Source organism: Diorhabda sublineata, chromosome 6 (assembly GCF_026230105.1).
Source record: "Diorhabda sublineata isolate icDioSubl1.1 chromosome 6, icDioSubl1.1, whole genome shotgun sequence".
In the NCBI taxonomy this organism is placed as follows: Eukaryota; Metazoa; Arthropoda; class Insecta; order Coleoptera; family Chrysomelidae; genus Diorhabda; species Diorhabda sublineata.
This window is the reverse complement of record NC_079479.1, coordinates 26001004-26024845: the sequence shown is the minus strand read 5'-3', so window position 1 is coordinate 26024845 and position 23842 is coordinate 26001004. Positions and strand designations below refer to the sequence as shown.

The 23842-nt window shown below is 32.3% G+C and overlaps 3 protein-coding genes across 3 annotated transcripts in view; 2 read left to right on the top strand and 1 right to left on the bottom strand.

Moving 5' to 3' along the window:
• The window catches only part of LOC130444947 (probable chitinase 10), a 35358-nt gene extending 27895 nt beyond the window's left edge, over positions 1–7463 (top strand). The window contains exons 31-36 of the mRNA XM_056780340.1: positions 714–847; positions 998–1209; positions 2645–2923; positions 3352–3537; positions 5273–5398; positions 6013–7463. Coding sequence (XP_056636318.1) covers positions 714–847; positions 998–1209; positions 2645–2923; positions 3352–3537; positions 5273–5398; positions 6013–6177 — 1102 coding nt within the window. The 3' untranslated portion in view covers positions 6178–7463. The remainder of the gene's footprint in view (positions 1–713; positions 848–997; positions 1210–2644; positions 2924–3351; positions 3538–5272; positions 5399–6012) is intronic.
• Positions 7464–8705: 1242 nt separating this feature from the next.
• LOC130445725 (uncharacterized) lies at positions 8706–14251 on the top strand. The gene is made up of 3 exons (XM_056781557.1): positions 8706–8882; positions 9355–11027; positions 14090–14251. Exon 2 carries the CDS (start codon positions 9476–9478, stop codon positions 10994–10996), a length of 1521 nt encoding a protein of 506 aa, XP_056637535.1. The 5' UTR covers positions 8706–8882; positions 9355–9475; the 3' UTR covers positions 10997–11027; positions 14090–14251.
• Positions 14252–14648: 397 nt separating this feature from the next.
• Positions 14649–23724, bottom strand: LOC130445724 (ubiquitin thioesterase trabid). The gene is made up of 11 exons (XM_056781556.1): positions 23476–23724; positions 22897–23169; positions 22405–22708; positions 21042–21198; positions 20749–20989; positions 20490–20689; positions 20154–20424; positions 19855–20099; positions 19380–19615; positions 19168–19316; positions 14649–17499 (listed from the first exon to the last, which is right to left on the bottom strand). Exons 2-11 carry the CDS (start codon positions 23013–23015, stop codon positions 17421–17423), a joined length of 2001 nt encoding a protein of 666 aa, XP_056637534.1. The 5' UTR covers positions 23016–23169; positions 23476–23724; the 3' UTR covers positions 14649–17420.
• Positions 23725–23842: the final 118 nt, after the last annotated feature.

Sequence of the window (23842 nt, the reverse complement as noted above, 5' to 3'; positions counted from 1 at the left end):
TTGATACCTGATTGGTACTTGTAGGTCTTAAGGACACCGAGGAAACTGACAGAATATACTGACAGGATATTTCATTCGCAACTATTCGGTTATGTCTACAGGTACTAATCTGGTATCTAATGAAAGCTAATTGATTTCATTAATACTTCATTTTATGTAATATTTGATGTATTTTGGAAAATATTTTACAAAATAATAATAATGAAAAGTTTATTTCTGGGATAAACTGTCTAGTTTCGAAAAATTATATATTAGGAACTGCTGGTCATACAAAACTCAACCTGGTCTCAAATTGTATGAAATTTAGTCTACTTTAAGAGTGTGTAAAGCTACTAAACTGGTGAGCACTGTAAAATATTTAAAAAATGTAAATTTTTTCTGCACCATTTGATTTGATCCAGAAGGTTTCTAAAAAAGGCTAGAACTTCTCTTTTTTGTCTACCTTTAAGGTCGTTTATAACCAATTTTGGTACTCATCTTACATCCCCATCTTCTCTTGTGCAATTTTGACTAAAAATATTTGTAAAACTTGTAAAAAACCAAGTGAAAGTTGCTTTACAATGAATCTGTATACGATAAAACGCGATTTTTCTATGTTATAAACGTTAGTAAAAATATTTTCAAACAAAATACACCATAAGTGTACTAGTAAATTTTCCCACACTATAATTTTATAAATTAACAATTTTAAGGATTTTTTTACATTATTTTAGGCAAGGGGATGGTAAATACCTACCATCGGATATAAATCCAGAATTATGTACACATATCAACTACGGATTTGCAGTTTTGGACCCCGATTCTTTGTCTATCAAACCTCACGACTCTTGGACCGATATCGACAATGGTAAACGACTTTTATGATAAATTTGACGTTGTTGCCACGTTTAAATTAGATATTAACCTCAAATTCAACCCACTAACCCCAAGTTAAGCTGTGCAGAGGAAACGACTCCTATATCAGAGTCGAATTTTTTATTTTAAATTTATTTTTTAGGATTTTACAAAAAAGTAACCGAATATAAATCGAAAGGAGTAAAAGTGTTGATAGCTATCGGTGGTTGGAACGATTCTTTGGGAGATAAATATTCGAGAATGGTGAATAATCCTGAAGCTAGAGCGAAATTTGTTACGAGCGTTATCGATTTTATTGAAAAATACGATTTCGATGGTTTGGATCTCGATTGGGAATATCCGAAATGTTGGCAGGTAGAATCTATTCATTTTCTTGTACTATTTTTATCATATCGAAAGAATTGACTCGCTGTATCTCGGAAATACTCGATCTTATATGCGAGAAGGTAGAGAAAGTGGTGGAAATTTTACTATTTCACTGCTGGGAAGGGTAGTTCATGATAATAACACAAAAATATTTATTTTGGTGGTAAAAAATTCGAATACTAATAGCCTACGATTAGTTTACGGTAGTTTTAGTACTTTTTCATCTATAATATACGAGGTCTAGTCAATAAGTTTTTAACTTTTTGAATTATAATCTTTTTAACTGATTAAACAACACTTTGGTACCACAAAATTCAAATATGAGTAACTTAAGACCATTTTATGTTCGTTTAGGTGTATATTCATCTATATTATACGACGACTAGTTAATAAATCTGTAATTTTTCTAGTTTATAACCTTTTATTTGATAAGGCGTCGTTTTGGTACAACAAAATTTATATATAGTCGCTAAAGCTCATTGTATGGTCGTTTTGGTACTTCAAAAATTGAAATATTAGTAAGCCACGATCAATTTACTGTCGTATTATTACTTTTTCATCTATGTTATACAAGGACTAGTCAATAAGTTCTTAACTTTTTGAATTGATATCTCAAAATTCAAATATGAATAACTAAATATCATTTTATGATCATTATGAACAAGTCGTGAGACTAACTAAGAAAAACACATTTTTGTGCGAAAAATCGATTTTATTCATTCTTGAAGACCAATGCAATCATTCCAATGCTCCTTCAACTTCTCCATGCCGTGGTTGTAGAAGGATTTGTCTTTTACCTCAAAATAGGCTTCAACTTCAGTAATTGCTTCTTCATTTGAGCTGACGTTTAAATTCAGTAAACCAATAACAAATGGTTCTTTCCGATGGACCATCTATCGCTGAATGTGCATTAATTAACAATTAAAATTGTTTTGAATCCATTGTTTTGGAAATAACAAAAGTAGCTTCACTTAAATGGCTGTCACTTTTTTCTGACTAATCAAAATGTCATGAAATTCTACACATAGTCTTTTAAATTTTGGTACTTCATAAACGTCATTTGAATTTGACAATGGCGGCGCCATCTGTACATCAGTCACACCACTCATTGAGTGATGAATTATATTCGTAACTTTTTGATATTCTTAAACTTTTATCTGATAAAACAACATTTTGATACCAAAAAATTTAAATATCAGCAGCCCACGATCTTTTTACTTTCTTTTGATCATATTGTCATCCTTATTATACGAGGACTAGTCAATAATTCCGTAACTTTTCCATATAGGACAACACTGGTTCTGCTTACATACTCTCTTCTAGAAATGTCATTCATTTAATTTTTTCATTAAAACCTCATTCGTTTAACTTATTATTGTCAAATCCAATTGAAATATCAATAATTATGTAAATATTCTATTAGGTCGATTGCAACAAGGGCCCCGATACCGATAAACAAGCCTTCGCTTCTTTAGTAACAGAACTCAGTTCGGCTTTCAAACCAAAAGGGCTCTTATTATCCTCCGCGGTATCCCCAAGTAAAGCAGTTATAGATGCCGGTTACGACGTACCTACTTTAAGTAAATATTTGGATTGGATTTCCATTATGACTTACGATTTCCACGGCCATTGGGATAAACGTACAGGACACGTGGCACCTTTATATTATCATCCCGGTACTACATACGATTACTTCAATTCGGTAAGACATTTTAGTTTATTTATTTAATTAACAATATAGAAAAACAGATTTGGTCGATTAAAAAACTACTTTGGAGTCATTATAACTGGGTAGGTAACATCTAAACGACAATATCTTTGCAAACAGGACGAATTCTTCATACTGCTAAGTAGATGGGAGGTAAGAACCATGGTAGACCTAATCACATGGTACCTTAAAATGGATTGTTATAGATATAATACAAACTAACAGTTCTGTGAAGTACAAGAGTATCAAAAATACTTTAAATGACCTGTAAAAGCAATTAGTACTGTTAAGGTTTTCCCCATGGGAAAATAGAGCTTAAAACAAAGTAGTTCTTCGTTGATTTCAAGATTTTTATCTATCAAGTTGTTGTAGTTGAAGATATATGTATATAAAGGATCTTTTTTCTGTTTTATTCAATTTAGAATTATACTATAAACTACTGGATATCGAATGGAGCACCTCCTGAGAAGCTAATTATGGGTATACCCCTGTACGGACAATCGTTCACTTTAGCTGATTCCTCAAATAACGGTTTGTATGAAAAGACTTACGGTCCTGGTGAAACTGGGGAATTTACTGGTGCCGGTGGATTCTTATCCTTTTATGAGGTTAGTTTCATATTTATTTATCGTATACATTATTATGAATTATGAAGTTCTATAGTTGATTGTCAATAACCGGTTCGACAAACCTAACGGGGTTCGAAATGGGGTTAGGGACGAAAATAACGTGTAAGTGAATCTAATTGAATGGAGTACTTACGATGTGCTACAAAAATAAACAGAGAAAATAAAAACGGGAAGTGAAAGGTTCATTAATCCTTGAATTAATCGATTGCACATTTTATGAGAGATTTTAACGTTCAGAATCCCCTAAAAGAATTATTTTCTATTCCAAAATTGTGGAGAGGGAATGAGAGACATTTTTATCGATACAATTGCCATTTTTCTTTATGTAGGGGTGGGACAAGAGACATTTTGATCCTTATAACTGCCATTTTTCTCCATACAGAAGCTGACTACGCATTATGATCCTTACAACCTCCATTTTTTTTCAAATAACGTTGCACTACAGACATTTTGATCTTCTCACAAGATAACTGATATTTTTTAAATATAGAGGTGGGGCAAGAGGTATTTTGATCCTTATAACTCTCGTTACCCTCATTTAGAGACTGAGTTGAGACAATTATCCTTATAAACGCCATTTTTATTTAGATGTAGGTGGACTAGAGAAATTTTGATCTCACCACAAGACAACTGCCATTTTTCTTTATGTAGAGGTGGAACAAGAGACATTTTGATCCTTATAACTGTTATTTTTCTTCATACAGAGACTTTCTACGCATTATGATCCTTACAACCTCCATTTTTCTTCATATAACGTTACACTACAGACATTTTGATCTTCTAACTAGACAACTGACATTTTTCTTTATATAGAGGTGGACAAGAGGTATTTTTATCCTTAAAACTCTCGTTACCCTCATTTAGAGACTGAATTGAGACAATTTGATCCTTATAAACGCCATTTTTTTTTCAGATAAAGATGGACTAGAAAAATTTTGATCTCGCCACCAACTGCCATTTTTCTTTATATAGAGGTGTGAACAAGAGACATTTTGATCCTTACAAATGCCATTTTTCTTCAAATAAAGTTGCACTGCAGACATTTTGATCTTTTCACAAGTCAACTGACATTTTTCTTTATATAGAGGTGCAATAAGAGACATTTTGATCCTTACAAATGCCATTTTTCTTCAAATAAAGTTGCACTGCAGACATTTTGATCTTTTCACAAGTCACCTTACATTTTTCTTTATATAGAGGTGCAATAAGAGACATTGTAATCTCACCATAAAACACCTGACATTTTTCTTTATATAGTCAAAAAAGGACATTTTGATCCTAACAACTGCCATCTTTTTTATATAGACATGGGAAAAGAGACAATTTGTTCTTTAAAATTGCCATTCTGGAAACTTAAACGAGACAACTACCATGTTTCTTTATTGAAGAGGAAAAAGAGACATTTTGATCTTAATAACTGTCATTTTTCTTTATATGACATATATTGATCCTTACAAGTATCAATTTTTTCCATATAAATATAGAAGAAGCGACATTTTGATCTTTACACGAGATATTTGCCAAATTTCATGAAGTTTTAAATGAAAATGCATGTTTTTATATCAAACCCTTAGTATATCATGACTTTTAACTAGAAACTTTGTTACTATCAGTCCTATAGTATATTAACCGAATTATTCAAGTATTTTCGAAGCCTTGAACATATTATTAAAAAAAAGTAAATACTCAAAATAATTTAAATATATTGTTGTAGATTTGCGAAAAGGTAAGAAAATACGGTTGGAATGTAACAAGAGATCCGAAAGGCAGAATTGGACCGTATGCAACGCACGGTACCCAATGGGTTTCATACGACGACATATCAGAAGTTAAACGAAAGGTAATAATACATCCTGGATTACGTAGATCTTCCTTTAAAACTAACTCATTAGATTTCCTTAAAAACTGAAAATTTGACAACAACATAAATAATACGAGGGCCGTTTTTTTTCAACCTCCGATAAGCTATAAATAGAAGATAAGACCATAAAAAACAATAATTTTATTACCAAAAGATTTTCGACATAATCACCGAAGAGATTGAAACATTTGTCATATCTGCAGACAAGCTTCTCAATACCTAATGATGAATCTGCATAACACCATATCTCATGAAGTTTTCCCCATACACACAAATCATTCTCCGATAGATTTCTGTAGTACTATCGCCTTCAGCCTGTAGAAAACGAATCACACTTCGCAATTCACACTTGGCGGGAGCATCAATCACGGCGGGCATGTTTACGTGGCTGTAGCACAACGCCGACTGACGCCTGTTGAAATAAAACGGCCCTTGTATTGGGCCATTCCATACCTATAACTCTGTATATTGGAATTGTAATCATATATTGTTAACCGAGGTTATTAAATCACCAGATACAAACATAACAAGCTATATGGTGGTTCGAAATTTCTGTATATTCTATGCATTTTTACATAAATTATTTTTTGTAGGCGAAACTTATTAAACAACTCGGTCTCGGTGGCGGGATGGTATGGGCGTTAGATTTGGACGATTTTAGGAATCGGTGCGGTTGCGGACATCATCCCCTATTAAAAGCCCTCAATAAAGAATTAAGAGGACGAAAATCGGATATCACAATGTCGAATTGTACTTAAGCATTGTGATTTGATATTTAACTTTAACGTTAATTCACTTTTCAATGGATATTTGTGTTCATATTGTAAGGCTAAATATTATTTGTAAACATTGACCTTTTCCAATGCCTTCTGTAAGTAATTTTTTTCGAAAACATCGTTAAATTCATGAGAAAAAATGGAAATAATCATTATTTTAGACTAACCAAGTGAGTTTCTACCCATTTGGTTAAATTCAATTCAATTTTGGTAAGTTGTGTCCCAAATCACTGATTTTTAGAATGTTTGTAGTCACTTTAAAGCCTTTTTCACTAGGTTGCGATTATTAATAATCCAAAAGGAACACTACAACTAGAACTTCTAATTTCCTTGGTCTAACTCCTTATCGAACTCCTCATTTGTGTTGATGGTTTTTCAAGATGTTTATACCCTTTTTCCACTAGGTATGAACGAACGAAAAAGCAAAAAGGAATTTTTAACGATGTTCCATTACAACTTGAACTTCTAATTGCTTTAGTAGGACTCCTTCTTGAACCCCTCGTCTGTGTTGATGGTATTTGACTCTTCTTACACTATCTTATCGGTTTCCTTCATAGTGGAGCTTCTTGAGCCATGTTTTTCAAAGTATTTGTAGATATTTTGAAGACTTTTTCCAATAGATATGGTGTTCCACTGCAACGTGAATTTCTAATCGCCTTTATCGATCTTCTTAAGTTCCTCATTTTTGTTGTTAGTGATCGAGTCTTCTGACATTATCTCGTTGGTTTTCTCCATATCTATGATCCTAATACCTCCAAATTAAAATCATCTTGAAGCATTTTGGGTTATTTTGGGGAAAATATCCTTATTTTTAGTTTTTAAAAGACAATTTCATGCACTCAAACTAATTCTAATACTTGATGAGGACCTTACTTTCAGTTTTTTTTTTTCTTTTTGACTTGTTAATCCAAAAAGTGAACTCATATCCAACTACAGGCTATATTGCACTAATTGATGAACACAGAACACAGAAGTATGAAAACCTACTTAAAAATTCGAGTAATTATCGTAGGACGACGAAATGTAAAATTTAAGACAGTATTTTTTGAGATTATCAATCTTAAATTGGAAATAATAATCGCGGTAAAAACTACGATTATCAATCAATTCATCTTTTCTATATAAATATAAAAATATTTCTCTTCTTTGTAACGTTTATAATTACGTTTAAAAGGATACGAACATATTTTTAATTTATTAATAGCTTATACTTATATATGTACTGAATTATGGAAAAATGTATTGAATAAACAATTTTTTTTAATAAATTTTCCATTTTTTCACTTACCCGACACCTTCCGAGCATTCCAAATATACTAATAGACTAATTTTGTATTTTATTTTTTAAGAAACAAGCAGCGCCACCTGTTTGATAATACACAAAATATTTATTCTACTGCACAGAAAGAAATTGATAGAATTAATAATGTAGTTCGGCCTTTTTTAAATAGACAGCGCACTCTGTAATATTCTGATAATCTTCCATTATTGCATTTTATTTTTTAGTACACGAATTGTCATCTAATCGGTAATATCCAATCTTTAATCTAGTGCACAGTAAGAACTTAATAGAATTTTGATGTAGTTCGGCGTTTCTAAAATAGAGTCTAAAAATATTAGTCTAATAATCCTCCATTGTTATCTTTTATTTTGACTACATGCATCGCCATCTGTTCGATAATTTCGATAATACCCAAACTTTAATGTCTATTCTACTGCACATAAAGAAATAAATAGAATTTATGGTGTAATTCGGCCTTTCTAAAACAGAGGGCACACTCAGTAATAGTCTCAATAATAATCTTTCATTATCACATTTTATTTTTTAGTACACGAAGCTTCATATAATCGGTGATACCCAATCTTTGATCTACTGCACAGTAAGAACTTAATAGAATTTTAATGCAGCGCCATCTGCTTGATAATCCCCAAACTTTACTCTTTAATGTACACTACAGAAGAATTTAAAAAAATTTATTCGAGGGTATTCTCGGTATCCTTCATTACTGTACAGTGAGAAATTAGAAGAAGTTATTATATACTTAAGGCAAGGCATAGAGGGCGCAGATAGTATTATTCTAATCTTAGACATAGAAAGGCTTCATTCCTTATCTTAATAGGCATTTTCATAAGGTTGAAAATTTGGAAAAATGATCATCACTTTTTCCACCCCTTGTGTGAAATTTCATCGAAATCACAGGTTAAATATTTTTCCACTTTCATAACACAAGGAACCTTTAAAAATTTAGACATACTGTGAAGGTATTCAAAAAACCAGATGGTATCATGTATTTTATAGAATACAAAACTCATATCAGCTTTTGAGTCCAAGCAATGATTGCCCAGAAAATCCAATTTTTTTGTTAGATTCCTCCAAAAAGTGATAATGACGTGCCTGTCACATCTGCAACCCGTTATACGCCTATTACTTATCCTATGTTTTCGCGATTTCATCGACTTCTACTGAGCGATGCCGGAAACTATAAATAGTAGTGTTCTTTTTTATTACTGCCACAGAATTAATACTAATATTAATTATTAATTCTGTGACTTTGTGCAAAATGGTGGTAGAAATATGTGATTAAATTTATGTAGTGCGTGGTTCAATATATAATTTCAATACATTCTACATCAAAAGAGACATATACCCGATGTGTGAAATTAGTTTTTAAATCTGCGGTTAACAGGTATAATTCACTATATATTTTATCTTTTCAAATTAATTCGAATTAGTATAATTCATTTTACTCAGTACATACTTTGGTATTTAATTTAAAATAATACAAATAAGTATTATCCTCAATAAGATATTATTTCACCTATTAGGATTGTTTATCTAATATTTAAGCAGTTGTAATCTTTACGTTATTTTATTTATGAATAGTGAGTAGATATATGGTATGAACTAGTTTATGTTTGAAAAATATAGATTATTTGCATTAATACATATTCTAAATATGTATTCTGTATTATGTTTTTCCAATGTTGTGTCAGTTCTCTTTCTCTATAGCTTTTCCTTGGTTTATTTGTATTTGCATATGAAACTTTCAATTTTCTACTCACTTTTCAATAAAATTTCATGGCTTGAAGCATGAATGATATTGGAATCTTGATTTTGTATCATTATTTTCGAACTTTTAACAAGTTTTTAACTTTCAGATCAAATCTAGCTTAACAAACTCAACGCTAATCTTCATCTATATTTTGAGGCGGATCATCATCTCCCTTGAAACTTTAACAGTAGGTGACAGTATATCCCTCATAATTTGTGGTAACAAAAATGAGTTCTATTGATAAATATACTAGAAATATACGTTCTAGTATAGAACGTAAAAGATCCGAAGTAATATTAAGATTATCCGAATTGGATGAAGCTGTTAGAACGAAGTCGCCACCACGTTATCTTGACAAGACTACAACTGATATAAGACAGAATATGAAACTATCTGGTGCTCAGAGGAGAAAATTAGGCATTGAGAGAGCTATGGCGATTGGAGCCCCAATTCGACCAAGAAAGAGGAGAAAACCAAGATTATCTCCTAGACGCACGTCTAGAAGCTCCCGATCGCCTAATAACAGGAAACTTTATTCTTCTACAGATAAATACGATCCAGCTTTCCCGACCAAGAACGAATCTATAAGAAACAAGGAATCACTTCGATATGATGCAGCTCCTTCTCACGTTAATAGAAGTCGTAGCCCTTTCCACAGATCGCTACCGGACAATAGGATTAGAAGTAGTCCTGGTCGTAATGGAAGAAACTTCAGTCCTGATCGGCGTGGAAGAAATCACATAAGTCGTAGTCCTGGTAGAACTCGACTGAATAGAAGTCGTAGTGCCGATCGACGAGATGGAAATCGTCTTTATGGGAATTATCATGTAACTCGAGATGATAAGCTTGATTCTAGTATTAGGGAGAAGAATTCACGTGGTTATAATCTTTCTACGCATGTTGATGATGTTAGTTCGAATCGACATACATATAAAGACAATCGATATCATTTTGACGTTCCTACAAATGATTTTGTGGTAGGAAATGTTGATTCACGTTGGCATGATAGTTCAAGTACTTTAAATTCATATAGAAATGATTACGGTCCTGGAGATATGAGAATGTATGATCAAATCGATAGATACCCTAATACTATTACATCGAATAACACAGAAACATTAAGAAGTCTTAACAACGAGGAGGAATCACCTATACGCCGACATAGTGACCGCGAAAAAAATACTAATACTGATATAATTCGTTTATCAATAGTACCGGTGGATTATCCCAAAGGAATTTTAACAAAATCTCAAGCGGATGAAATCGAATTGGCTTTGATTTCGCACATCAAACCTGGAAAAGCCGGAACCGGTCCTCAATTCAGCTACATGAGTTTTTTACAAAAAACTTTAATCGCCGGATGTAAAAACTTCGAGACTAAACGTTGGTTGGAAGATGTTGTACCAAAATTGAAGATACGAAACGTCGGGCCACTTAAAATTCTTAGTACCAGAGAATTGGAAAGAACTGATAAGTTGCCTAAGGTGACAATGTTCGTACCAAATCCTATAGCTAAAAAACCGACTAGTACACTGTTATCTTTAATCAAGACGCAGAATGTTGGATTAGAGACGGAGAATTGGCGAATTTTGGGCTTGAATGATAAACCTGGTGGAATGAGTCTGGCGCTTTTAATAGACAACAATTCTCTCGCTACTCTTGAGAAACTTAATTTGAAAGCTTGTCTTGGACTTACACAAGCGAAATTTACCATAATCCGAGGAAGAAAGGAGAGCGGGCATCAATAAATTTAATCCAATAAATATATATATATATGAGGTGAGTTGACAAATTTATTCAATGAATATTCTGGAAACTATTTTTTTCTGTACAATCCACAGTTTGGTGTAATACCATGTGTAGTTGTCTCCAGTTACAACATCCGGACCTCATCGTGGTGTATATTTATTTTTTTTCTTCCTTAGACTCTCAAAAAATATATATTAAATTGGGAGGTATAGTTTTTTATCAAGAATCGTTACTTTTTGACTTGGAACAAAAATTATTTGTATTTTTGAACAGAAATCACATTTAGACCACTCTCTATTAAGTAGCCACAGATGGAACTATGGAAAGGAACATTAACTATCGTAGTCAACACGAAAGTAGGTCTTGAGAGAAGAAACAACAGAAGAACAATGGGAAAAGAACATTTAGTACCATAGTCAGCACAGAAGACAGTTAAAAAGTAAGATGACTGACAAAAACAACAGATGAAACTGTGGAAAGGCACATTAAGTAGCGTAGTCAACACGAAAGTAGGTCTTGAGAGAAGAAGCAACAGAAGAACAATGGGAAAAGAACATTTAGTAGCATAGTCAGCACAGAAGACAGTTAAAAAGTAAGATGACTGACAAAAACAACAGATGGAACTGTAGAAAGGAACATTAAGTAGCATAGTCAGCACAGAAGACAGTTAAAAAGTAAGATGACTGACAAAAACAACAGATAGAACTGTAGAAAGGAACATTAAGTAGCATAGTCAACCCGAAAGTAGGTCTTGAGAGAAGAAGCAACAGAAGAACAATGGGAAAAGAACATTTAGTAGCATAGTCAGCACAGAAGACAGTTAAAAAGTAAGATGACTGACAAAAACAACAGATGGAACTGTAGAAAGGAACATTAAGTAGCAAAGTCAGCACAGAAGACAGTTAAAAAGTAAGATGACTGACAAAAACAACAGATGGAACTGTGGAAAGGAACATTAAGTAGCATAGTCAACACGAAAGTAGAGAGAAGAAACAACAGAAGAACAATGGGAAAAGAACATTTAGTAGCATAGTCAGCACAGAAGACAGTTAAAAAGTAAGATGACTGATAAAAACAACAGATGGAACTATGGAAAGAAACATTAAGTAGTGTAGTCAACACGAAAGTAGGTCTTGAGAGAAGAAGCAGAAAAACAATGGGAAAAGAACATTTAGTAGCATAGTCAGCACAGAAGACAGTTAAAAAGTAAGATGACTGACAAAAACAACAGATGGAGAAAGAATAGAAGGAACTAGGGAAAAGGAACATGAATTAGTCAACTAGTCAACATAGAAGGTTGGAAACGAGGAAGACAGAAACAACGTGTGGAACTAATTATGAAAAGAAACATTAAGTAGCATAGTCAACATAGAAGATAGTTAAAAGAGAAGATAACTGATGTAAACTATAAGTGGAACTATGGGAAGAAACATTAAATAGCGTGGTCAACATGAAAGTACGTCTAGAGAGAAGAAACAACAGAAAAATGAAAGGAAAAGAACATGAAGTAGCATAGTCAATACAGAAGACAGTTAAAAAAGATGACAAAAAAGGAACAGATGGAACTATGGGAAGGAACATTATGTAGTGTAGTCAACAAAGAAGAAGATGAACGAAGGAAACAAAAGATGGAACTATAGGAAGGAATAGCATAGTCGACACAGAAGATAGTTAAAAGAATATTACTAACAGAGAGAATAGAAGGAACTAGGGAAAAGAAACATAAGTAGTCATTTTGTCAGTACAGAAGAACGTTGAAAAAGAAGATTGGCATAAACAAGAGATGGAACTAATTATGAAAAGAAACATTAAGTAGCATGCTCAACATAGAAGAGAAGATTACTGACGTTAACAATGGATGGAACGATGGAAATAACTATTAAATAGCGTAGTCAACACAGAAAAAGGTCGAAAGCGAAGATAATCTAGAGAAATAAAAAGTGAGGCTACAGGAAGAAACATTGAGTAACGTAATCAACATAGAACATAGTTAAATAGAAGTAAACAATAGATGAATCTATAGGAAGATATATTAAGTAGCTTAGTCAACACAGGAAATAGTTAAAAGAGAAGATAATTGACAGAAACGGCAGAAGAAACTAGGGGAAAGGAAAATTAAGTAGTCAGCTAGTCAATATAGAAGAAGGTTAAAAGAGAAAAATAAGACTAGCAGAAACAACAGATTGGGCAATGAAAAGAAACCTTAAGGTAGCGTAGTCAACAGAGAAAATAATTAAAAGAATAGATAACTGACGAAAACAATAGATGGAACTAGGGGAAGAAACATTAAATAGCATGGACAACGCAGAAAAAGGTCAAAAGGGAAGAAGATGATCGAAATAAACAACAGATGAAACTATATAAAGAAACATTAAGTAGAGTAGTCAACACAGGAGAAGGTCTAGAGAGAAGAAGATGAAAAGTAGGAACTAGGGGGCATCAAAAACATACGAAGAAGTAGACAAAATTGTTCGTCGAGAATTGAAAGAAACATTTGAAACATGTACACATTCGTTTTATTCATCAGATTTAACACCATTCGACTTCTGGCTTTTCCATTTGAAGGTTAATGTAGAGCATTGATATAGAAACCTTTAGAAAAGGTTTGTGGTTGTAGATTCTATGTTGGGAAGAGTATTAGTCCCTCTTTGTTTCCATTATAAAGTCGTAGCTTTCTTAGAAAAAAAAAACAATTAATTCCTAGCTAAATGCTTTGTATAAAGATGTTGGATGTCCTGAAGAGAACAGAAAACATCGAAACTGGTCGATCTTGCAATTACGAATATTGATACCGATTAATAAAGTCGATAGATGTCACTTTCTTCGAAGAATATATAATTCATTAATCACTGGAGTCAAACTTAACAAAAGGAGGAAAAAAATTAGTAAAAAACGTGGTTTAGCAAAACTACATTTCAAACTTGCTATTAATTAATATATTTTTTAATTAAGTATATTTTGAGTCTTATTTTTCGTTATTTTTGTTTTTTAAGTTCAAAAAAACAATATTTGGGATAAGTTATGAATCAGGGGGCTATTTTTTTCGTTTATGTTTTGTTTTTTATTAATATGTGAGTTATTTTATTTTTCAGTTGTGTGAAATTCGTACTCCAAGAAGCTGCAGAAAATTATATCAAGAAACATAGAGACAATTTCATTAAATGTTTGTAAGTGTTAAGTGTTGAAATATATATACCTACAGCTGTGGTAATTGAAAATCAGAATAAAATGTTTCGAGGCATTATTTTCATTAATTTATATTTGAAGCACCAACAAATTCCAATTTAAATCCAGTATCACTTGTAAATATCCCTACTTGACAGATGATGCGAAGGAGCTTGATGGATAACCATAATTCGGGAAGTTTTTTCCACGTTCTTCCACTAAATTCAACGACAACCTTCTGGAACTCGATAATATAGAAACAAGTCACATTGAAAGAGTTTAAAATACGTGTATCAGATAAGCATTCACTACCAAAAAAATTTTTTTGATAAGTTTTGTTGATTTATTCTCACACTCAACATTTTTTCGGTTGAAGGTTATAGCTATACTGATTGGTTTATAGTGTTGTTTCATCTCATTGTAGTGTGCAATCCCAATTCTTTGGGTGGAGGATTTATTGTAAAATTTGAAGAAGAAAAAAGTATCTCAAAGTAGTTAGGTATTTATTATCTATTATATATTTTTTTGTTTTAATAACAATGTTAACAATGCAATATATATATTTTAAATTTCTATTTAGAAGCTTATATTCAAATATTTGTGTAAAAACGGTTTATACATAATTTGACTTTGATACATAATAAATTATTTACTCTCCATGGTATGTTGCAGGAAAAAACATTCCATATAAACGATAAATAAAAAGATTCACTATTTAAAAATATGTTTCGATCGGTACATCAAAAGAGCTGATACAAATTTCCACTTCCTATGGTAATTTTAATTATGATAATTAAAAAATAAAAGAACAAATAGCCCATTGTTATGAAGACTAAGAAAAAACTTTAGAGGTAGATGACGAAATACTGTGGGTACAAGAAACTGCTGAAGAATATGGATAAGTGTATTAGAAGAAGATAATAAAGCTTAGAGACCTTATTAATGAAAACGAAGAAACATTCTGAAAAACTAAAGAAAGGAACCGAAGGGATTAAAAGAAAAAACTTTTAAGAAATATGACATATTATAGTGGGTACTGAATACACTTATGTCACATTAAAAAGGTTGCAAAAATGGGAAGAAGTATAAATAGAGTCCTCAAAATAGCACTAGAGTGAAAAACTTACAATGGGCATAAAAAATATAGTGGAAACAAATATTAACAGGGTATATTTGTAAAAAATTTAAATCCATGTCAATGCTCTTACATTACCATCGACCTGGTTGAATTCCTTCGACATTCTACACGAATAAGGTATTTTATTTCCAGAAAAATAGAAATATCAATAAAAGCTGAAATGTTACGACAAACCAAATGGTAAAAGGTGGAAACTGGAAATACCATTAAATACGAAGAAACAGATAATCCAAAGGAAATGAAGAAAAAACGTTTGAGGAAGATGCGAAATACCAGAAACACTTGAAGAAGTTGGAACAAAGTGAAAAACGAGTCCTAAAACCACCATTGGAACGAAAACTGAACTTGAGACATCAAAAATGTGGTAGAAATTAATTTTAACGGGATGTATTTGTACAAAATTTGTAACCAATCCAAAGCTTGTAGGTTATCATTGACATGGTCAGATTACTTACAATATAGTTTGATTTTATTGGAACCGCTTGTAAATTATAAAAATGGTCGTTTAAAAACATGAAAATTTGAATTATTATTATTGGAGAACCCCCCAGATAGATCTAAAAACATTTTTTGGGGTAATTACGAAAGAGGTGGTGGAATAACTGGAAATAGGCACTTTTACATCGTTAAGTTTTGATCTACGTCGCATTAAATTAGTAGAAAAAAATTATCACTAGCCCTTTAATGTAAAGAGTTCGACGAGACTGTTAAAAATTATTAATTGCCACTTAGCTACCTAATTTTCCATGAATTTTTTTGTACGCATTTTCACAATACCGTCAAATTGATAATCACCTTGTAATTTACCCTAAAAATTGATGTACATAATTCTGGATCATTTTTTTAGAGGAAACTGAACCAATACAAATATTTAAAAAAAATGATTTAAGACTTTTGAAAATAGTATGTGGCATTATTTTTGTATAAAAATAACCCAATATTATGAAATTCACTATATTCCTTTGTGGATTTCCATTTTTTGTTGAATTTCTTTTCCAGACTTCGTCCTTTTCCCCATCTTTTTCGCTATTTTCTTCCAAGACTTATAATATCTCTTTCTCCACCTTATTCACTGTCCTCCCAAAGATTTCTATTACGTTCTCAATTTCTTCTTTAGTTTTTGTCTTACCCCATAGTTCTTACTATCTTCCTCCAAATATTCCCATTGTGGATTGATTTTCTTCTTTCTTTTTATATTTATGCCTTTCTGAACCATTTTAACTATTTCCTTTATGTTCTTTATTTATTTTCAAGTCTTTTTTTTTCCGTGTTCACTATTTTTATCCAAACTTTCTGCTTTTTGCAGACTTTTCTTTCTCTATCATCTTCCAAAGATTCTCTTTGTTTTATATTTTTTCCCCAATCTTCTTCTTGCCCAACCATATAATTTACAATAGAAATTAATGTACATTGAATAAAAATGACCCAGTATTATGGAATTCAGATAGAAAAAAAGAAAAATACCTAAAAAAGTTTGTAAAGCAACCAAAGAAAAAAAAATTGTAAACAGGCAAGAAAACTAAGAATAACAAAAACAAAATCCAATCCCATTGTTTATGGTGCAAGTTTAGTTCGTTTTGAACATTTCACCGGGTACCAAAAAATCATCTCTTCTGAAAAGTTGAAAAAAAAATCAAAAGAAACTAAAAAAATGGCAAAATCAACTGTTTTTCAAATTGATAGCATATAAGATTACAAAAAACAAAATAATTGTAATAATTTAAAGAAAATGACGAATTTTTATATTTTTTTATTAATCTACACACTTCTGGTGCTACCTAACGACTCCCCGAACAATTTCTACATTTCTGTGCAACCTAAAAGCACCCCCAACAATTCGACCGGCATATAATTCCGACTTGGCACTCGGTGATTTTCGTGTTTTTCCTACGAAATTAATAACCAAATCTATTTCAAAAACCGGGTCGAATACTCAAGTGGTAGACGAATTGGTTCCTAAATGGGAATAATCATAATAAATTATTTTCCACCCCGGGTTATTTATTAAATAATTCATCTATACTAGATGTCTATTTTTTTCGAGAAAATTCTATAACTTTAGGTACTAATTTATCACTACTTGTTGTTTCGTGTTACTGGAGCACGAATTTCAATCGACGCTATTCATCATCAGTGTCCCCTTCACTGGAATAATCCTGAATGGGAATCGGTCTTGCAAAAGGAGCCGAAGTCATTTGTCTGAAACACAAAAACTATTTGAACGGATACGAATTGTTTACATAAGAGGTGTCGTCGGATAAAAACTGTCAAAAGAAATTCGAAGAGTGTTTACAAGTGGAAAGGTCAATTAAGACTTAAAAATATGTGAAAAGTAGATAACTTGTTAGTAGAACAATGTGCAAAGATGAAGGGCATAGATTGTTCATATATTGGCGAATTTTGGGCTGTCAAAAGTATTTCTGTTTGTCGTTAATCACTAGATTTGCCACCATACAACTTCTGGTTTACACGAAAAAGTAAAAAGTGCTAAAATGTAAAGGTTTTTCACCATTTCTGATACTAAGTAGGTTACTAAGCAATATATGAAGGCTATTTTTAACCGACTTTGAGTTTATTTCTTATTTTTACATATCCTCCTCCTCCTCCAAAGAATCCCATTTTTTTATGTATTTATTGTCCAATCTTTTCTCACTCTATTTCTACACTTTTTTCACTATTTTCCTTCTGAACTTTATTCCATAAAGGTTTCCGTACCGAACTGACTTTCTCCTTCAGTTCTTCTACACATACCTATACCCTCCTCCAAAGATTCCCATTGTCAGCTGACTTTCTTTCCACTCTCTTCCTTACTGTTTCTGCACCTTTTTCAATATTTTTGCTATATCTTCCTTTGTTCAATGTTGAACTGTTTCTATCTCCACCCAATTCCGAGGGTTCCTATTTGTGCTGTATATTTCTCAAACCTTTATCTACATCTCCTTCATTATTTTCCTACATAGTGTTTGCTCCGTGTTGCCTTTCTTTAGTGTTATTTTGTTTCTTTCTTCATTTTCATTAAAGGTTTCCATACTGTTATGTCTCTCTTCATCAGTGTTTCTACACATTTTCTGCTTTACTCTACCCTTTTTCAGTTTTATTCTGTCTTTTTCTCCACTTTTATCAATATCTTCCTCCATTATTTACTGTATGTCTCTCTCTTTCTACTATTTTCCTATGAAACTTTTCAATCTATGCTACTTTTCTTCAATCCCAATCTATCTCTTTCCCTATTTTCCTCCAAAAGATATCATTCTGTGTAGACTTTGTTTTCCAATCTTTTTCCCTCTTCCTCTATCCTTTTCGCTATTTTCGCCATTTTCAAATGTTTCCGCCTTATATCGCATTTCTAATATCTTATTCTGTCTATTTTTATCCAAATGTTTCTGCTTTATATAATGGCTTCAAATATGTGCTACCTTTCTTTTCCAGTCTGTTTCACTACTTTTCTCCAAAGGTAACTGCTCTATGCTGCTTTTCTTCTAAAGGTTTCTATTCCATTTCTTTAGCCTTATTCTCTCATTCTCCATCCTCCTCCAAAGATTTCTATTCTGTAGGAACTTTCATCTCCAGACTTTTTTCTCTCTTTCTCCTTTCGGTATCCGGTTTTCACCATCTGACCCTTAGCAATTGCCCTATACAGCAATATCTAAAATTTCTCCTTTTCCCGTTGTCTTCTTTCTTTGTCTATATGATTATGTAGTTGAAGAATGTTCTGAAATGTTCTAAATCTGTTCTGAAGAATATTCTAGAGCTGTAAAAACAATTAACGACATTGATGGAAGTTGCAAGATGGAATTTGATAAGATTATCAAAATTTTAAGTAAAAGATTCGATTTTGTTTAATAATAAGGTCTAGAAATTACTTACGATAATCTCCTGTAATGATTCAACCATTCCTCGACCATTTGAGCAACTAGTAAGGGTCTTTTATGCAGCAACTGTTGGGCTACCAGAATACCATTCTCGGTTTCACAGACGTCTAACCACTGTCTAAGTATCGCTTCTTCTCTACCCAACTGTGTACACAGAAAAAAAAATCGATTTTCATTCTAAGTAGGCATGCATGTTGATCTACTCACCTCTGATTCTGTCAAAAAGTGTATTGGCAAAAGTTTTCTATCTCTATCCATTAGGGGTAAAAAGGTACTTTGCATGTGATCAGGGTTTATATTACTATGTTGTAAAGGCTGTCCGGAATCTAATCTACTGTAGGGTTCTATGGGAACCAGAGCCGAGAAGTGACCTCTAGTGTAACCCAGTGCTATAGGGGTACGGATACAGAAACTTTGTTCCCACAATAACGGTAAATAAACACCTGAAAATCATAATATTTCGTAAATAAAACTAAATATGGTACTAAAAACAAACTCTTTAAGAATAATCGATATTTGTGACTCTAGTGGCATCATTCATTAACCAATTTAGTTGTATTTGGATCTCATCAGAATATAGTAACGATTTTCAATAGAAATCAAATTTTCAAGATCACAATTATTTTATGAGTGATTTTTATATTTTATTTTAGAATGAAATAATGAGATTCTAGACAAATACCTTCAAATCGAGCATAACCTATGGCTTCTCCCCTAAAACTCTTCACATACTTCACTCCGTATACAATAATAGGACGTCTCAGAACGTGGGCCAGTGCGAAAACGTGCAGTTGTTCAAGACTCGTTCCGGGTTGATTAGCAAGTGATAATAAACTCGTCCAATCTTCCTCCCATTGTCCTTCTTCTAAAGAATACTGAAGAAACGAAGCATGACTCGATTCATATTCCTTCCATCTAGGATAAAACCTTCAAAACGTAAAAAAATAAACAAATTTCATTATTTTTTGGAAAAAAACATACATATGTCCTCCTTGGCCTAAACTTTCAGCTAATGCTCTTCTAAGCATGTTATCTCTATCAAATACCCCCCAAGTAGCCTGCATTACGGAATCTAGGAGACAATCACCAGCAGATCGATTCCATAAAGCGTAAAGTCTGGAACCCAAACGCACAGTTATATCCAAGGACCAATTAATCACAGCCGGATCAGTTTCGAGTTGTTCTTGGGCATCTTTATCTAATAGCTCGGTAAATAATTGTTCTTGAATGGTTGTAGGAAGTTCATCGACTTCTAAATAAAAAAATTCACTATATTCAATGAAAAAACTTGTAAAATATTTTTTTCATATAATTTACCTGCAGGTAACGTAAACGTTGGAAACTCTGTAACGAAATTACAAGGAAAATTTCCTTTCCTCGAACGTATAGTCGAAGCAAAATGTCGTCTAATATCTGCAGCTATATCAGGAGCAACATAACTCGGTACTCGTTTTACACCAGAACCGGAGCCTTCTATTTGAGATAAAAGTACAGCTAATAAATCTTCTCTTTGAAATCTAAACAATAGGAATCAAATTTTTACTAATACAGTTGAAATTTAAGAACAAGGTCTTACCTTATAGCTAGATGTACTAATGTATGTCCGACATCGAAAGCTGAATTTCTGTTTAAAATAGCGACTTCTGATGATGTTAGTGTCCTTGCAGGATCGCCTCCTGAAGAAAGGTAAGCTTCCACTGGATTTGGATCACCGTCTATCACTCCAATACAAGCGTTCAACCAACGCCAATCGGCGTGTCGACGTAGATGCCTCAATTTTCTTTCATTATCTAGATTATTTGGACTTTGACTTGAATCTAAAATAAAAATTATTCAACAAAAAAATTTATAGAATTATTACATTTTTACCCAAAATATAATCCTTAAATCTATCATCTTGGTTACGTTCTACATCCGGAACTTGATCCGGTGAGGGGATTATTAGACTAGACGCTTGGGACCTTTGATTAATACTTCCACACATAGCACACTTCAAAGACTTCGGCCAATTTTCATAAGTACATAACTGAAACGTTAATATACAACAAATTGAGTACATTTCATGTTTAACAACTTCACATTTAATACGTTCACTCACAATAATTTTGTATATAATACACAAAAAGTGATGGCTTTAAATTTTCTTATAGATGTTGATTTGCTGTGAACAATTTTTTGAAAAAACACACTACACTGCTGCTGTAGCAGCCATATACTAATTAAATTCGGTTTTCTCAAAATATATAGCAGTTAAATCATTGGGAAGTTTTTCATGAGCCCTATTGAAGCTCCTAAAAACCTTTAATACACTCTTCTCACTGCTGTGGGACTTAAATGAAGACATCTAGCCCTAACACACTACCTCAACCAACCTATAATAAAACTAGTATGAAATCATGCCCAACAGCTGGATTAGAAGTAATCCTAAATCTCCCACCTCTCCACGTAGTACTGGAAAGTGTGGCTGAAAAAACACAGGCAGACAAGCACTTCATGGGACCTGATCCCTTCTGTGGTATCAGCTTCAGAACAATAGAAAACTCATTGAAAAAGAAGGTAGATAGGAGCAAACCAATTATTGGGACAATCTACAGGGACTGAGACAGGAAAACACTCTTCTGGGATACTATAACCAGAGAAGATCTGCTGAATGTATCAATTTATCAGCCTAATGAAAAACAATTTATGAATACTAACAGGAGTCCTATCGCCTCAATAGATACCTGAAGGCGCTAGATTTAATAGATTTTGTTACACAGCGGACAAATCCTCTATCCACATTCTCACAAAGTGTGAAGCACTAGGAACTCCGTTGCACTGCACCTGGAAGCATATTGAATAGAAGACAAAGATCTTTGGTAGTTACAGCTATCCCACATTCTGGACTTTCTAAAAGGAATGGGATTAAAAGATCAGCTGTAAGTACTGGGTTCTCCAGTATCACAGCAAGAAAGGGGGACACCCATAGATCCTTTGGGTTGGTCAGCAGTGTATATGACACCCCAATATCTACATACATACATACAACCTATAATTGTATATAGTAGACTCCAAGTTTGTAATAATAATTTTTTTAATCGCAATTAAAAAAAAATCATTAAATCAATACTAATAATGAAGTTTTCAATAAAAATTTACTTTATTAAGGATATAAAATGAAATTATCTAAAGAAAAGTGTCAATATTAACAAGAAAAGCTTCGTTAAGGAATAGGTCAAATAAAATGTCTTACGTTACAAATCCATTTATTCTGTGATGATCTTCGTGAATTTTCTATATTAGTTATGCTAGCAGGGGGGCTGTTATTCCTAGATCTAGATAAACTTTGGGCTAAATCAGAGTTTTGTGAGATTCTTAGGGGTTGCATGTGTTCGTGTAAAGATTGAGATGATACAGAAGTACCACCACAAGTAATACATATACCAGATAAATTGTATGTACATTTTGTACATTTCGATTTATTTTCTAATGGTCCAGTTGCAGATTCAATTGTTGAATGGAATTTCTCGCTTATGTTTATTTTGTCATCGTGTAACCTAAAACAGACTCAAATTGCCTACCAAACCAATCAAAACTATAAATATTTGTCTCAATGTATCATTTATTTTATTTTAGATAACTTCTGATTAAAATCAAGACGATTTAGCAACAAAAATCCACGTTTTTATTATCTACCTTTGGGAATAATCAAATTAATAAAAATTTAGAGTAATTATAGACTGACCTGTAAATATCTTCATTGACAAATGGCCTGGGACCTCTGCACATAGTGCATTTAACAGATGATGGGTAATTTTCGTATGTACAATATTCACATGCCCATTTCTTTTCTACATCACTCATTATGAGATCTTTCAATAGCCTGATTATTGCAAATTAATTCAAGCTTCGCTCTACTTCTGTCATGAATTTACCATAGTTATTTAATTACAATGATTTATTTCATGCTAAGAGCAGCAATTCAAATCAGATTAGCGTGACATGATGATTTTTATACCTAAAAACACTATATATGCATCAAACATTTCATAATACATCAGTTCACTAATAATGCATATTTATTTGAAATTATTAAACTGATAAAAATATATGAAAAATAACTCGAAATAGTCACCAAGCAGTTTTCTAATCAAATAAAATGTTATAGAAAATTGGCATGTGTACATGGTATGATGCCAATGTCATATATAAATATACCCAAAAAGATTTCGATAAATAAGTATGTTTATATATTCAAAAAAAAAATAATGTCGAATCAACTAAAAAAACAACTAGTTCTAAATAATATATCTACTTCTCTTACCTTCGAAAATAGGGTCATAAATTGTAAGGAAGGCACAATGATACAATTTACGTGACAATTTGAAAACAAATAATTTAGATACCATTTGTACAAGCACTACACTAGATTAACAAATACAACGAACTTAATGTCACAAATACTTATATTGACAAACTACTTATGACTTGTGTGTTGCTTTGTTACTGTTTTCTTTTTAATGAAAATGGACAACAAAATGTCATCAATATGACACTGATGTCGGTAAAAAAGAAATCGTTTCTTCTATTTTAACAAGTAATTATGCCAATAGAGTAAGTCATACACGATACGGTTTACCGGATTGTTTACCTATACAGCATTTTCAAGATGAATAATACAAAAATAATGA